The sequence below is a fragment of the Plutella xylostella genome, chromosome 3, assembly GCF_932276165.1.
Source record: "Plutella xylostella chromosome 3, ilPluXylo3.1, whole genome shotgun sequence".
NCBI lineage: Eukaryota > Metazoa > Arthropoda > Insecta > Lepidoptera > Plutellidae > Plutella > Plutella xylostella.
This window is the reverse complement of record NC_063983.1, coordinates 7347535-7360008: the sequence shown is the minus strand read 5'-3', so window position 1 is coordinate 7360008 and position 12474 is coordinate 7347535. Positions and strand designations below refer to the sequence as shown.

The 12474-nt window shown below is 34.7% G+C and overlaps 1 protein-coding gene across 7 annotated transcripts in view; it reads right to left on the bottom strand.

Annotated features, from left to right (window-relative positions):
- LOC105388122 (rap1 GTPase-activating protein 1) overlaps window positions 1-12474 on the bottom strand; it is a 210387-nt gene that overhangs the window by 79070 nt on the left and 118843 nt on the right. For all 7 annotated transcript variants that reach the window (XM_048625037.1, XM_048625010.1, XM_048625020.1 and 4 more), the window contains one exon: window positions 3693-3837. In XM_048625037.1, the coding sequence (XP_048480994.1) occupies window positions 3693-3837 (145 nt within the window). The remainder of the gene's footprint in view (window positions 1-3692; window positions 3838-12474) is intronic.

Sequence of the window (12474 nt, the reverse complement as noted above, 5' to 3'; positions counted from 1 at the left end):
TTCAAATAGGTTATTGTTTTACAACTGCGTTACCGCTACACTTCGTTACTTTTTCAGTAACGCAGTTGTAGCTATAGTAACTCAGGGGTTTTTCTTATAGTTTTCAGGTATCTGTTACTCAATTTATGGTACAAATATAACATTTGAGCATATTATATTGTTACAGTATAACATTTCAGACTCAATGGCGTAAACAGCGGCTGAAAAACAACGGCTTTATAGGCAAAAAAAATGAGAAATATTTCTTAGTATTAAGTTGTTATATTTTCAGCGATTTTAATGTTTGATATTAAACAAAGAGTTCTGTTAATTTTATTTTGATAGGTTTTTTCACATTATTATTAGTTTTAATTGAAGAAAGTATAAAGATTGTGATTGAGATACCACTGTGTTACCAATTAACCACAGCGTTATCTATTTGTCCCTCGTTTCCTGAGAGTATTCACAAACATTTTAGCTACTCTATATTAGAAAGAATGTTAAACTAAATATAATAATTATAATTCACCTTATTTAGAGCTATTTCTAAAACTTTGAGCAAAAAATTATGATTATTTTGTCCTTTTTTCGAAAAGTATTGCATTAAAACTTATTGATTGGTAACGCAGTGGGAAACTTTATTATTGAATGAATAACAAAACTGAGAATATTTTGTAATTTAAACTGTTAGATTAATGTTTTTTTTCTTACTTTTTATCTGGTATATGTTTAGGAACCAAAATATATGTTCCTAACAATAAAACATAATTTTGTATGAAAGTAACGCAGTAGTATTTTTTTCTCATCGTTCCTCGATTAAACGTCAATAACTTTAAGAAATAGCAAGAAAACATCGCTGCAAATGTATTTAATGAATAATATAAATGTTAATTAACATAAATAAATATTGAAAGGTTAATTAATAAGAAGTTTATTTTTGAAAAAAATATCTGTAAAAGTATGTCAAATTGTACCCAAAATAAAATAATGGCCCAGTTATATTTTTTACGGCTTCTGTATGTTTTTTATTTCACACGATAAGTGTTAAATAACGAATATTTAATACATTACGGTAATTTAAATTATCTTTCTCCACTTTTTACAAATTTAGAAAGAAAGATACATTTATTTGACACACTGAGACAGAATAATAAGACAGAAAAAAAAGAAAAAGAAACAACAACAAAATAAAGACAATACTTACTTAATACAGAACAAACAAAACAAATAAAGGTTGCTGTCCAGAGTGTCAAAAAGGCACCAGCTCAGCATATGCTGAGTTTCAAATGCACTATGTTTTGAGTAGTTCCACCGGCCTCCGTGGCGCTAGTGCCGCACAATTAAGGACAGAATAGGTAGGGTATTTTTGATCTCACACGCGACTATTCCCGTACAGCAATCTATAAACTTGTCATCTCTATAAAAACGGTGTTATCCAAACAATATTTTAAACTGATGCAGTTTCAAAAGATATTTCTCCGAAGGAAAACAAACAAAAGATTAAAGTAAATGTGCCCTTCCGGCAACGACACCGCAGCTACCACAGACAATAATAAATATGATGAAACCACAGACAAGAATTCCCATTACAAATTATTAGAAAGTATGTAAAGGCGGAAAAAGTTTTATGAAAACTCAAATCATGACGGCCGGACTCGGGTGTGGATCCCAACTCTCGACCACTAGTCTTTAATGTCTAGTGTTAGAATTCATTGCAAAATAGTCACTATTTACAAGGCGTTACGTCGCGCCACTGACAGTAGACATTAAAGACTAGTGGTCGAGAATTGGGCTCCTGGAAAGAATTGATTGAAAAAATAAATACTTGTAGGTATATTATTTATTTTACACACAAACGGAACAGTTTTAAGTATAATAATATGTAATTTACCTAAGTTGGTACTCATACTTCATATGTGATACCTACCTAGATAGATACCTAAATAACTTTAAAAAAACCTAGTTCGCTGCAGAAAGATTTTACCAATATTGGAAATTGGAAATATGTTTTTCAAACTCGTTTGCAAGAAAGGAAAATATTTTCCCTGGGGAATGAGTCGGCCGGATAAAAGGATCAAATCAATTTGGACAATCATTCGTTACAGATTCTATAAGAGATTGCTTTTCAAATATGAAACAATCTGATGCTGAATGTCGACCAATAAAGGAACTAACAAAGGGACTATTAATAACGTATACACTGTACTTTCATTTCGTTTTCAGCCATTTTCTCAAGGATAAAGTATGTTACTGTTATTGTTCTGATTCCAGTAAGTAGCATTATCAAATTTGAAACCTAATTTGTACGATACACAGGTAGGTATTTAACTTATGTTTCGCCGGTGACAAACACTAGTCCGACTAACTTTGTCACCGAGACGTAACTAAGACGAAGATAAAAGTTATTTCTTCCCTAATTTATATAAGACAAGGTGGTACATGCCGACTTGCGAAAGGTGGCTGTAGCGATCGGATGCGAAAGGCTATGGATCGCATCCAGTAGCGTGCTTTGGGCTCTGCTATAGGCATACATAATGAAGCCGGCAAGACAAATTAGGACGTAAATTTTATCCATAACCACGTAAGCAAAATCGCCTTCGCATGGGCTAGGGCTTCACAGAAACCTACTCCTTCAATCTAAGCGTCAACCGACAAACCATCAAAATGGGGTTTATTCTGTAAACTAAAGATTGCAGGTAAATATCTATTCACCGAGTTACGAACACAATAGGTAACAGCTCCGTGGCGCCACGGTCCGCCGACCACCCCTACTGCTGGTAACTATTCTTACATCCGTTGCGGACTGCCACTGACTTAGAACAAGGAGAGAAGAGAACATTTATGTAGGAATGTAGGTGCTTTAGATAATAGTATTGAAAAAACTTAAGCGCTCAAACTGCGTTCTTCGCAATTTAGGTAGGTACCAAGAGTAGCGTGTTGGTCAGCGTTGGATGCAAAAGAAAATTAATATGGTAAAAAAAATACGAAATATTTTTCCGGTAAATTAGTAATCAATCGAGGGTCTAGCAGAGGAGACTGCGAAACATTCACACAACAGTTTCAGGTATTCTGAATTCAGAACTTATAAATTTCCTCTTCTCTCATTTTTTTTCCTAAGATGTAAGTTATCGGTTGAGCGTCGTCGTTTCCGCCCATTATTACAGGTAATAGTGTGAACCGGCCCTTATAAAAGTGGAACGCTATAAAGTGATTAGGGAAATTCTGGTTCCTTTATGTTCTGTGAAACTGCCGTTAGTTTAAATTAGGGTTATCTACAATCAAAATAAATATGAAATATTTGTAGCAATAACGTATTTATTTTCTTTATTCATGAAAGTAGGTACCTAACTACCTACCTACTCTAGCAACCTACGATGCGATGGTGGTGCTACCATTCCGCTAGTTGAAAATAATGTCAAAATTATCCTGCACAGAAACAACTCCTGTCTTTGTAGCTATTAAATTATTTTATAAGTATTTAAAATAAAGGACAGGATCGGAAATTAAAATATATTTTAAAACAGTTTTAGTACTGTCATCTATCGCGTCATTGAAACACTATCGTAAGCACCGTGTAAAAGGAATCATCGTAGTACTAGATACTAGAGAGAGATGGCGCTGTATGTAAAATTATGTTTCTTTAAATATTACAAACATAACAAAGAAATTACCACTTACGCGTACTTTTAAATAAAATTATTTTATTTACTAACCTGAGAAAAATACGGCGGTAGTACGGCTCTTTGGTCATCTAGCCGGGAACATTGTACCCTTTCCAACAACTCGAACAACTCGTGCTGCGCTCGAGCGCCCCCTGTCGTCGTCGATGAGCTCCATGGCGCCGACACGTGTTGTCGCCTGGGAACAAAGAGAGTTGAAGTAAGTTAGACGTTGTCGTAGTTCAAAGCTTTTCCACGAGGTGGCGTTGTTCAGAGTTTGGAGTAAGGTAGACGTTGTCGTAGTTCCAAGCTGTTCCAAGCTGTTCCACAAGGTGGCGTTGTTCAGAGTTTGGACACGCGCTGTCCTGTGGAACTTTCCAAATCGATCATTTTAAAATAGCACAGATCATTAATTTATAAAAAAAATATATAAGTAGGTTTAAATAAAATTCTGTTATAATTTTTGATGAAAAAATTAAATACCCACCTATCTTAATTTACTTATTTATACATATGAATATGAAAATCATAATAATGTCACCAAAAAGTAAATAAAAAGTTTGAAGTTTAAAAAAATAGTAAGTATTTTATTCAAAAGAAAAAACAATAAAATTCTCTGGATTGCTGATGCATGCCGCTGCTGGGTCAGTGAAAGACTCCTTAGTTTGCGAATGTTATGAAGTTACCCAACTCGTTTGGGAAACATTTTCAATACGATTTAATTAATATGCTTTTTTTAATACGCTGTCAAAGTACACGTGTCATAAATGACAAAAGACGGAAAATATATGAGGACAGTTACACACAATACTTGACTCGAAACCGGTTCTATAAATATTATAGGTCATTTGCCACTTCAGGATTTTACAAAAACATACAATGGCATGCGAGCGACAATAGCCCCATCTGTTGTCCAAACAGTGAACTGCGTCGAAAGTTGGAACTAAAATAATTAAAATAGTGAGGGGCACGTGATTTATGCGTCAATTAACTGACCATTCTTCGGACTCCCTCATCCAGAGCATCCTAGTAGGTTTTATCGCAAACTTTAATGTATTTCGGAATAAACCCTCCCCTCTATTTAAACTGTTACGATACCTGATAGACCCTTTCAGCGGCAACTCAATTAGAGATTTGTTTGTATTGCGGCTTATCTCATTTTGTAGACTAGTTTCATGCAATTTGGTACGGTGGGCTGGGTCGGGCAGATGTTAACTCAAGTTTTACACAATTTCAATAACTCATTCATAAAATTTTACACCCATCCATAATTATTATAAGTACCTACGTACAACGTTCATAGCTATCTATGATGTCTACAGTAAAATTCAAAGTAGAGAAATCATAATCAAGGGTGGCGCAAAATCAAACACAAAAACGGGTGTTTTGGTCTTCTGAGTAATCTAAAGTTACTGTGATTTTTTACTCTTTGTAATCTACAGTCTAACAGTTCCATGATGCAGTTATAATAGTTATATCGATTTGAAACCACCCGTGGCCCATCCATTAAAATATGAATATGCCATAGAAACCACACTTGAGTAAAATAATCCAATTTTATACGACGCCCCATCTGCTAGTTTTAATAAAACTCTTGTATTCGCTACCCCTTATTATAATAGCTATTCAAATCAGAAGGGTTATTAACTAAGTGTAAAATTCGTTATTGCGTTGCAATGTTAATTTGTTTCACAAATATTGTTGCCAATTAACAAGACTTGAGCACGAGCCAAAAAATAATTAGTGCCTGTTGATATTTCAAAAATGTATCTTGTCACGCGGGTTTTTCGTCCCTCTAATTATTTCTAATTGTTTTTACTTATATATTTACCCCCTTATTCATAGAAAAGTTACAACACGTTTTAACTAATAAACTGTTTTGTCCCTCTCTGTCAAAGAACAAATTGTTCTTTGTTGGAAAGGGACAAAACAGTTTATTAGTTAAAACGTTTTGTAACTTCTCTATGAATAAGGGGGTTAGTTTAACTATTAAATACATCCATTTTTACAATATTAATTTTAGTAACTTCTGGAGTTCTGAATAGAATGGTATAATTAGGAAAAATAACAACTCTCAATATTTTGATGAGCTTCATACTCTATTTTTGTTCGACAATGGGCAAAAGTAATCTTCGTTAAACATAACAAGTGTGTAATTGAAAAATAACAAAACCATCCGACTAGTATTTGTGCTATTCCCTTTGTTCAATAAAAAAGCCAAAATCCTATCTGCACAATGATACGACATCGGCTTATAAAAGTTATAGTTTTTCAAATCATAACTGTCTATACATAGCTGTCGTTTATAAATCCGTTTAATTAAACTAAGAAGGGTTTCGGTCGTTAATATTTAATCGAAGAAAGAATGCAAGAGTTGGAACTAACTACCACATAAAATAATTATCATCTACTAATATAATACCCTAATAAACAAAAATACCGATGTGGTCAAAATGAGAAAACCAAAATTTTATGACGCAATTTAATTTGTTTAAAACGAACCACCCCGCTAACGCTAATGGAATGGATTTTCCTGGATATTTTAACCAAATTCTCGTGGGTTCCACGAAGCCGAAATTACATTTGCTAGTTAATAACTGTGATTAAACCAGCCGTGGAAATTCTGGTGGATGTCAGAAATAAACCCGACTTTTCAGCACATCACTAATGCAATTTACTTACGTATAGTGAATAGTGATGCATATATTTTGCATGATGCAGTCTTTAGACGTATTAATATACGTCAGTCAATACGATTTTTTATTTGTTTCACTTTCTGCCCATTTATTTCATAAACTATAAGAAAGATGCTAATAATATGAAAATATTTCTTAAAAAGATTCAGATTATAGCGGGTGGTGCGCTTCAAATCCAAATGCATTAGCAAAAACAGGCAAAAATATGAAACAGCGGCAATCTGACCTACTAATTATGAATTCACGAGTTACCCCGTGCATTTCCCTGCTGCTAAAAATAAAAACACAGTCATACAAATTGTTATTCAGCGGGCAGTTAGGAGCGGATGAATATATTATATGCAACTGTGCACCTCCTCAAATCCAAGTCAGGTATATTCTGGATAAAGAAACATTTTATAGCTTAAAAGCTGACATAATCTTTAAACACATTCGAAATACATCTTATAAGAAATTGACTATGGGCAGATAGCTAACTGAAGACCAAAATGAATTAATTCACGAGCGATAAAAGAATAGTGGAAATTACTATCGGGAAATAGACAGGGTGTCTAGTTGTCTACAATTGAGCTTAGAACCGATTCAATTGTACCTGCGTTTTCATTCACGAATGTAATACGCAGGTACGAATTGTGTAGGTACTTGTTATTGGTCTGAAATCGCGCAAGCATGGATTGCCCTCATACACTGTTATTTAGTTTAGTTCCTTTACTGAATGAATGTTAAGTTACTTTACCTATACTGTATTTTTCTAAGCTAGCTTAAGAATAAGAACCGTATGTTGCTCTGGAATAAGACCGGGCTGCACTGATGATGGGCGACGGGAAGCGTACAATACATGCTGAGTATAGCAACACCGGAGTATAAAAGATATACGTTCGTGTGGCAACACTGGCAACCCTATTGTTCGCGCATTTGCGTTCCAAATTTGAAAATGAAGCGGAGATACTATGTTGGACTCGAGAAGCGTAAAACTTCGCACAATGCAACGGTCCTAATTTGGGCTTCGTAATAGTTATATTCTATCTATCTACAAGCGATGGGTTTAGGGTGGCCAGAGATCTTTAACCAGGTTATGATCTACTTGATGCTATGTAATGCCAATATTATACTGAAAACACATGTATATTCAGCTCTTTCGATACCACCGAAAGTAAATAAGTAACCTCAAATTCCTACATACGCAGTAATAAACAATTTGAGGTTAAAAAAGTATCGACCAAACCATAACAATAGATAACGTAAAAAACGTTAAATTTACCGCGTTGGGTTGCCACAAATTCATTTACCCGACTGACAGTGTTGCCGTTACAAAAATTTCAAATGGAGCGCGTCGGATGAACTTTGACCCTGTAAAAACTGTTGCTGTGATTCGAATTCTGAATAAATAACCTGTACAAGCGTGCCTTATCTGGATCAGATAGAATCTACGGTGGAAAGTATCAGCTGCTTATCTATCTATCCGAGACTAACTGGAAATTACGTCTCTATAATTTTATTTAGCCATTATTATTTTATTTGATACTTTATTGCACAAATATGAAATATAAGTGTACAAAAGGTGGACTTAATGCTAAAAGCATTTTCTACCAGCCAACCTACAGGAGGTACAGAGAAACTAGTAGAAAGGTGCAACAAAAAAAAAAGTAGTTACTAAATTGAAAAAGCAAAAACAAAATAAAGTCACTTGATAATTAACTTAATAGATATACATAAAATATACATACTATAAATTACTAATAATACTATAAAATAAATTTATATATATATATATACAATAATACATACAAAATTATAATATTCAAAGAGGTACATGAAAATGCTACTTATCTAACTTGCTGAGATAATGAGCACGGGTTAGTCGCTTGAAGACATTGCGGGAAGGAGCTTTCCTAATGTTCTCGGGAAGATTATTCCATAGGCGCACAGCGGTGACAGCAAAAGAGTCTGACATGAAACCAGAATGGTTAGTTGAACCATTATTGTTTGTCCATATTGGTTTAGCAGTGATTATTGGATAATGATGGTGATGATGAAGCGTTAGCATGTTCAGTGATCACCCTGAAACACATTAGCAATTAATGATCCATACATAGCGTCGCCCGCCTGTGAAAAATCTGACAGATCCATTCAAGCTACGTTAGATTTGTGAAAGGAGTGACGCTGTTTAAGGATTGTTAATTGCTAATGTTCGGTGGTGGTAACCCTACTGCAGTATTCAATCTCAGCTAAGAAGAGATTTGAAAAACCTTAAAAACTTTATAGGTACTTAGTCTAAAGACCGATCCAAATAAAATTCTAACATTTTCATAGGTAGACTGACAGAACTGTCACAGTTTTGTAAGAAGAAGAGTAACGATGACATAAATTACAGGACACAAGAAGAAATAATAATGTAGGTACCAACGTGGCATAACAAAATAAAAAGAGAGGATTAAGGACATACGGGATAAATAAATCAGAATCCTCGTTAAAAGGAATGCAGTAGATGGATGGATGGCAAAGACCATGAAATGAGGGTTTTTGTACACGACTCTACTCACAAAACGACACACGCATAAATCATTCTAATTGGATATTCTTATTCGAGAGTAAAAGAAAACTACGATGTACATACGGAGTACGGATATGTACTTACGCATTTTTAAAAGAGTGGTGTTATAAGTTGAACGTGTCTGTGTGGTAATAATATGTAATTTGAACCGATTTTCAGTGTTTTTGGTCAAATTGGTTTCGACCTGAGGAACAGACAACGTGTCTGACTCCATAAGTCAAATATCATCATTTAATTATTTGATTTTACAAAACTACCTTATGCGCTTTTGTAATATATGTATTTGTCAAAACTTACTTAGTACGGATGGTAATATACTTAATAACGAATAACTGAGCACAAACCATAAATGGGGCTGCGTAAGTTCTAAAAGCATAAAATGGATTTCGGAATAAGAGGTCATACTAGAGCACTAGAGTCACAAAAAATCCTTGTCGACATTATACATATTTAATCAGCAGAGCCTATTAATAAAATATTACGAAAGCCTATTTCGGACCCTCACTCAGAGGAAACTTGAGTTATTCCACTTCAGTTAACGAATAAACTTGGGGACAAAAAAGGAGAAAAAAAACTGCCCTCATCAATCGTGGAGCAACTTCCACTTTTTGTGTTGAATCAGAAAATTGCAAGTAAATTATATTTTGCATTCCAGTTGAATTTTTAATTTAGTTACTTAGGTATACCGATTTAGTCATATTAAAAAAAATAAGATGTTTATATAGATGACTAGAAAGCTGAACATGAATAGGCTCACAGATAAAACAAAATTAAAATTAACTTCTTGCATAGGAATAAATGTTTTTGTATATTTTCTAGCCAAATGCTCACACCTAAACATTCTAGAAAATTAGATTTTTTACGGGAATGTTTTTCTCATATTTTATAATTATATTCTTCCATTACAATTTCGGTTTATATAGACACCGACTCAGTCGAGTTATAAGTCTATAACACAGGATACGTCTCGCCACATGTCCCAGAGAGTATGAACTTCACATACTTATTATAAAATATAAATACCCAGTATTGTCCGACACTGTGGGAGATAATTGTATCATCGCTGGCGACGTGTGGGAACGCATTAATGGAGTCTTTGGAAAAAGAAACAAAAACTTGTAACTCATTTAAACACTTGATATGAGGGGTGAAATTTCGGGACTTCATGAGACAATTTGAATTTTACCCATCATTGTCACATAAGTATTCAATTAATTTACATACCTAAATATAGATTAATGTAAATAGCCAACGTTTACGAAGCAAGCATTAAAGCAATACGAGATAAATATTATCATTACCAGATATTATGGAACTGACTATGCAATAACTTAGTATCGTCAAAGCCCCGACACTGACGACGCCGCAGCGTCCAGCACCAACGAAACACGAGCATTCCTACAACTATAACCTCGTCAGCACCTTATTGACGCTGTGAGACGTCACGAATGCGACAAGTTACTAGACAGGTAGCAATTGACACTGAAGTCCTTACCGCATTCACTAAACACTTATTTCACCTAGATATAGTGAAACAGCGTTTATCAAAAATATAAGCGCTGTTTTGCCGGGCCGTTTTTCGTGCGTTGTTGGTGTACCTTGGATATATACTCGTATGATCGAAGCTGAAGTCACTGAAAGAGCGGTTACGTTTCTTTGCCCAAGACAAGTACAATCGATTCATATTTTCCGCAATTTTACATACCCTGTCTTCAACCTTGCCTTTGACTGGAGTTAGGAATTACAATAACAGTTGTATCTGGCATCGCCTCGACTACACACTAGTATCACATGTCTGTATCGATGTCGGTCACACGCGCCTGCGCACGACTGACACTTGACACCGCCGACTGATACACAGACAGAGCGTACTCGTTTAGTAATATAGATATTGATAAATAATTAATACTGTTGGCATCCTCCGCGGACCAACTTACCGGGATAAAAAGTAGCCTGTGTGTTAATTGATATTTATTTATATAAGGTAAAAGTCAATAAAGCAATACATTATAATTTGCATTTGGATTTGCTTAAATATTTCAATTTAAAAGTGTTCAAGCTGTAGGTAATAGTGCCCATAACAGTTATATTGATAAGAAGACAGGCCTATTATTAAATTAAACAAAAATAAATACCTATCAAGTATGCCATTCTCACAGATATTGCGAGTGTGTTGCGTGAAAGGATACAGAAAAAAGAAGAAAAAACAAATGAATATCTACCTTCAAAACTCCATAGATAGTGCGCACTGCACACTTGACTCGAAACAAAAGATTTTTTAAGCTGTCTGGTGGTGTAGAATTTTCACAAAGGGGAATAACTAGTGAAGAACACCCTTTGAGCCGTGGGGAAATGGGAAAATGGAAAATGCGGGTGTTTTTTTTGCTGACAAATCCAAAGTAGGTGTCTATAGTGTACTCGTATGGCGTTTAAGATAATAAAGATAGAGAGAGGTTGCCACTGAATATAAAAACAATAATATCGTTCAAGTCCAAAGTAAAAAAAAACAGTAGCGGTGAAAATAAAGAGATTGCACAAACAAAAGCTTTCAAATAATGCGAATTGGTAGGCTTCGTCCCGGATCCGTAAATTCAACCCTGCTTGATTGCTCAAAGTTCATAAGGGCGGTACACGAAAAGCTTAAAAAAATACCCTTAATATTTATGAAAGTCAAATTACGGCAATTGCAGAATTTTTCTCTTTTGACAAAATATTTTTTGATAATAACTGCGAAATGTGGGGCTACATCTATGTAGGTAAATAAAAAATCCAAAAGCTATACTTTAGCACAATCTGATTTGAAATGAAACAAGAACTCGAAAGTGCCTAACAATCAGATAAATATCTTTAAAGTATGTTTGTCAACAACGCGAAGTTATAACTAAATATATCCAAAAGTGATTTTTTGAACTTTTACCATTACAACAATATGCGATGCCGTTATTATTCTGAGGCGAGACCTAAGTATTGAAAATTCGATACCAACAGGCGTGTAGACAGCAGACTTCCGTATTGCGACAAACTTTATACCTCCAACTGTGTTTCGTATTCCACTGAACAGACACCCTATTCAGGACTAGACATAGTATATAAATATATCAGTGATAGATTTAAAACCACCCAGTATATTATCACCATAACCCATAACCCTATCAAAATAACATTTACCCTAACATCAAGAATCCTCTGGCGATCTCCCGTATCTGAAATAACTTGTATGGATCTGACAGATGTGTAGGTGATGATACGGAAGCTGGTAAGAATTTGTCAACTTGACAGCGCTATTATACCAATTTTGAATAACTAATAAGTACATAGATGGTAAGGGAACAGTACAAAGCAGAGCGCTAGATACTCATTTAGTGAGTCCACCGCAAGAACCTGTATGTTAACCGGCCGCTTCTCCCAATAACACGATATAAATATCATTCTATATACTGTCTTGAACGTATGATTGTGAAACAGAGGGTTTAAATCCATAGTCCATAGGGTATTGTTTAACCAGTCAGCTGCCTTAGCACGGATCCTCCCAAGAGTTCCAAGACAATGAAAAAGGATTTAGAATCGCTGGGTATTCCGGAATAAG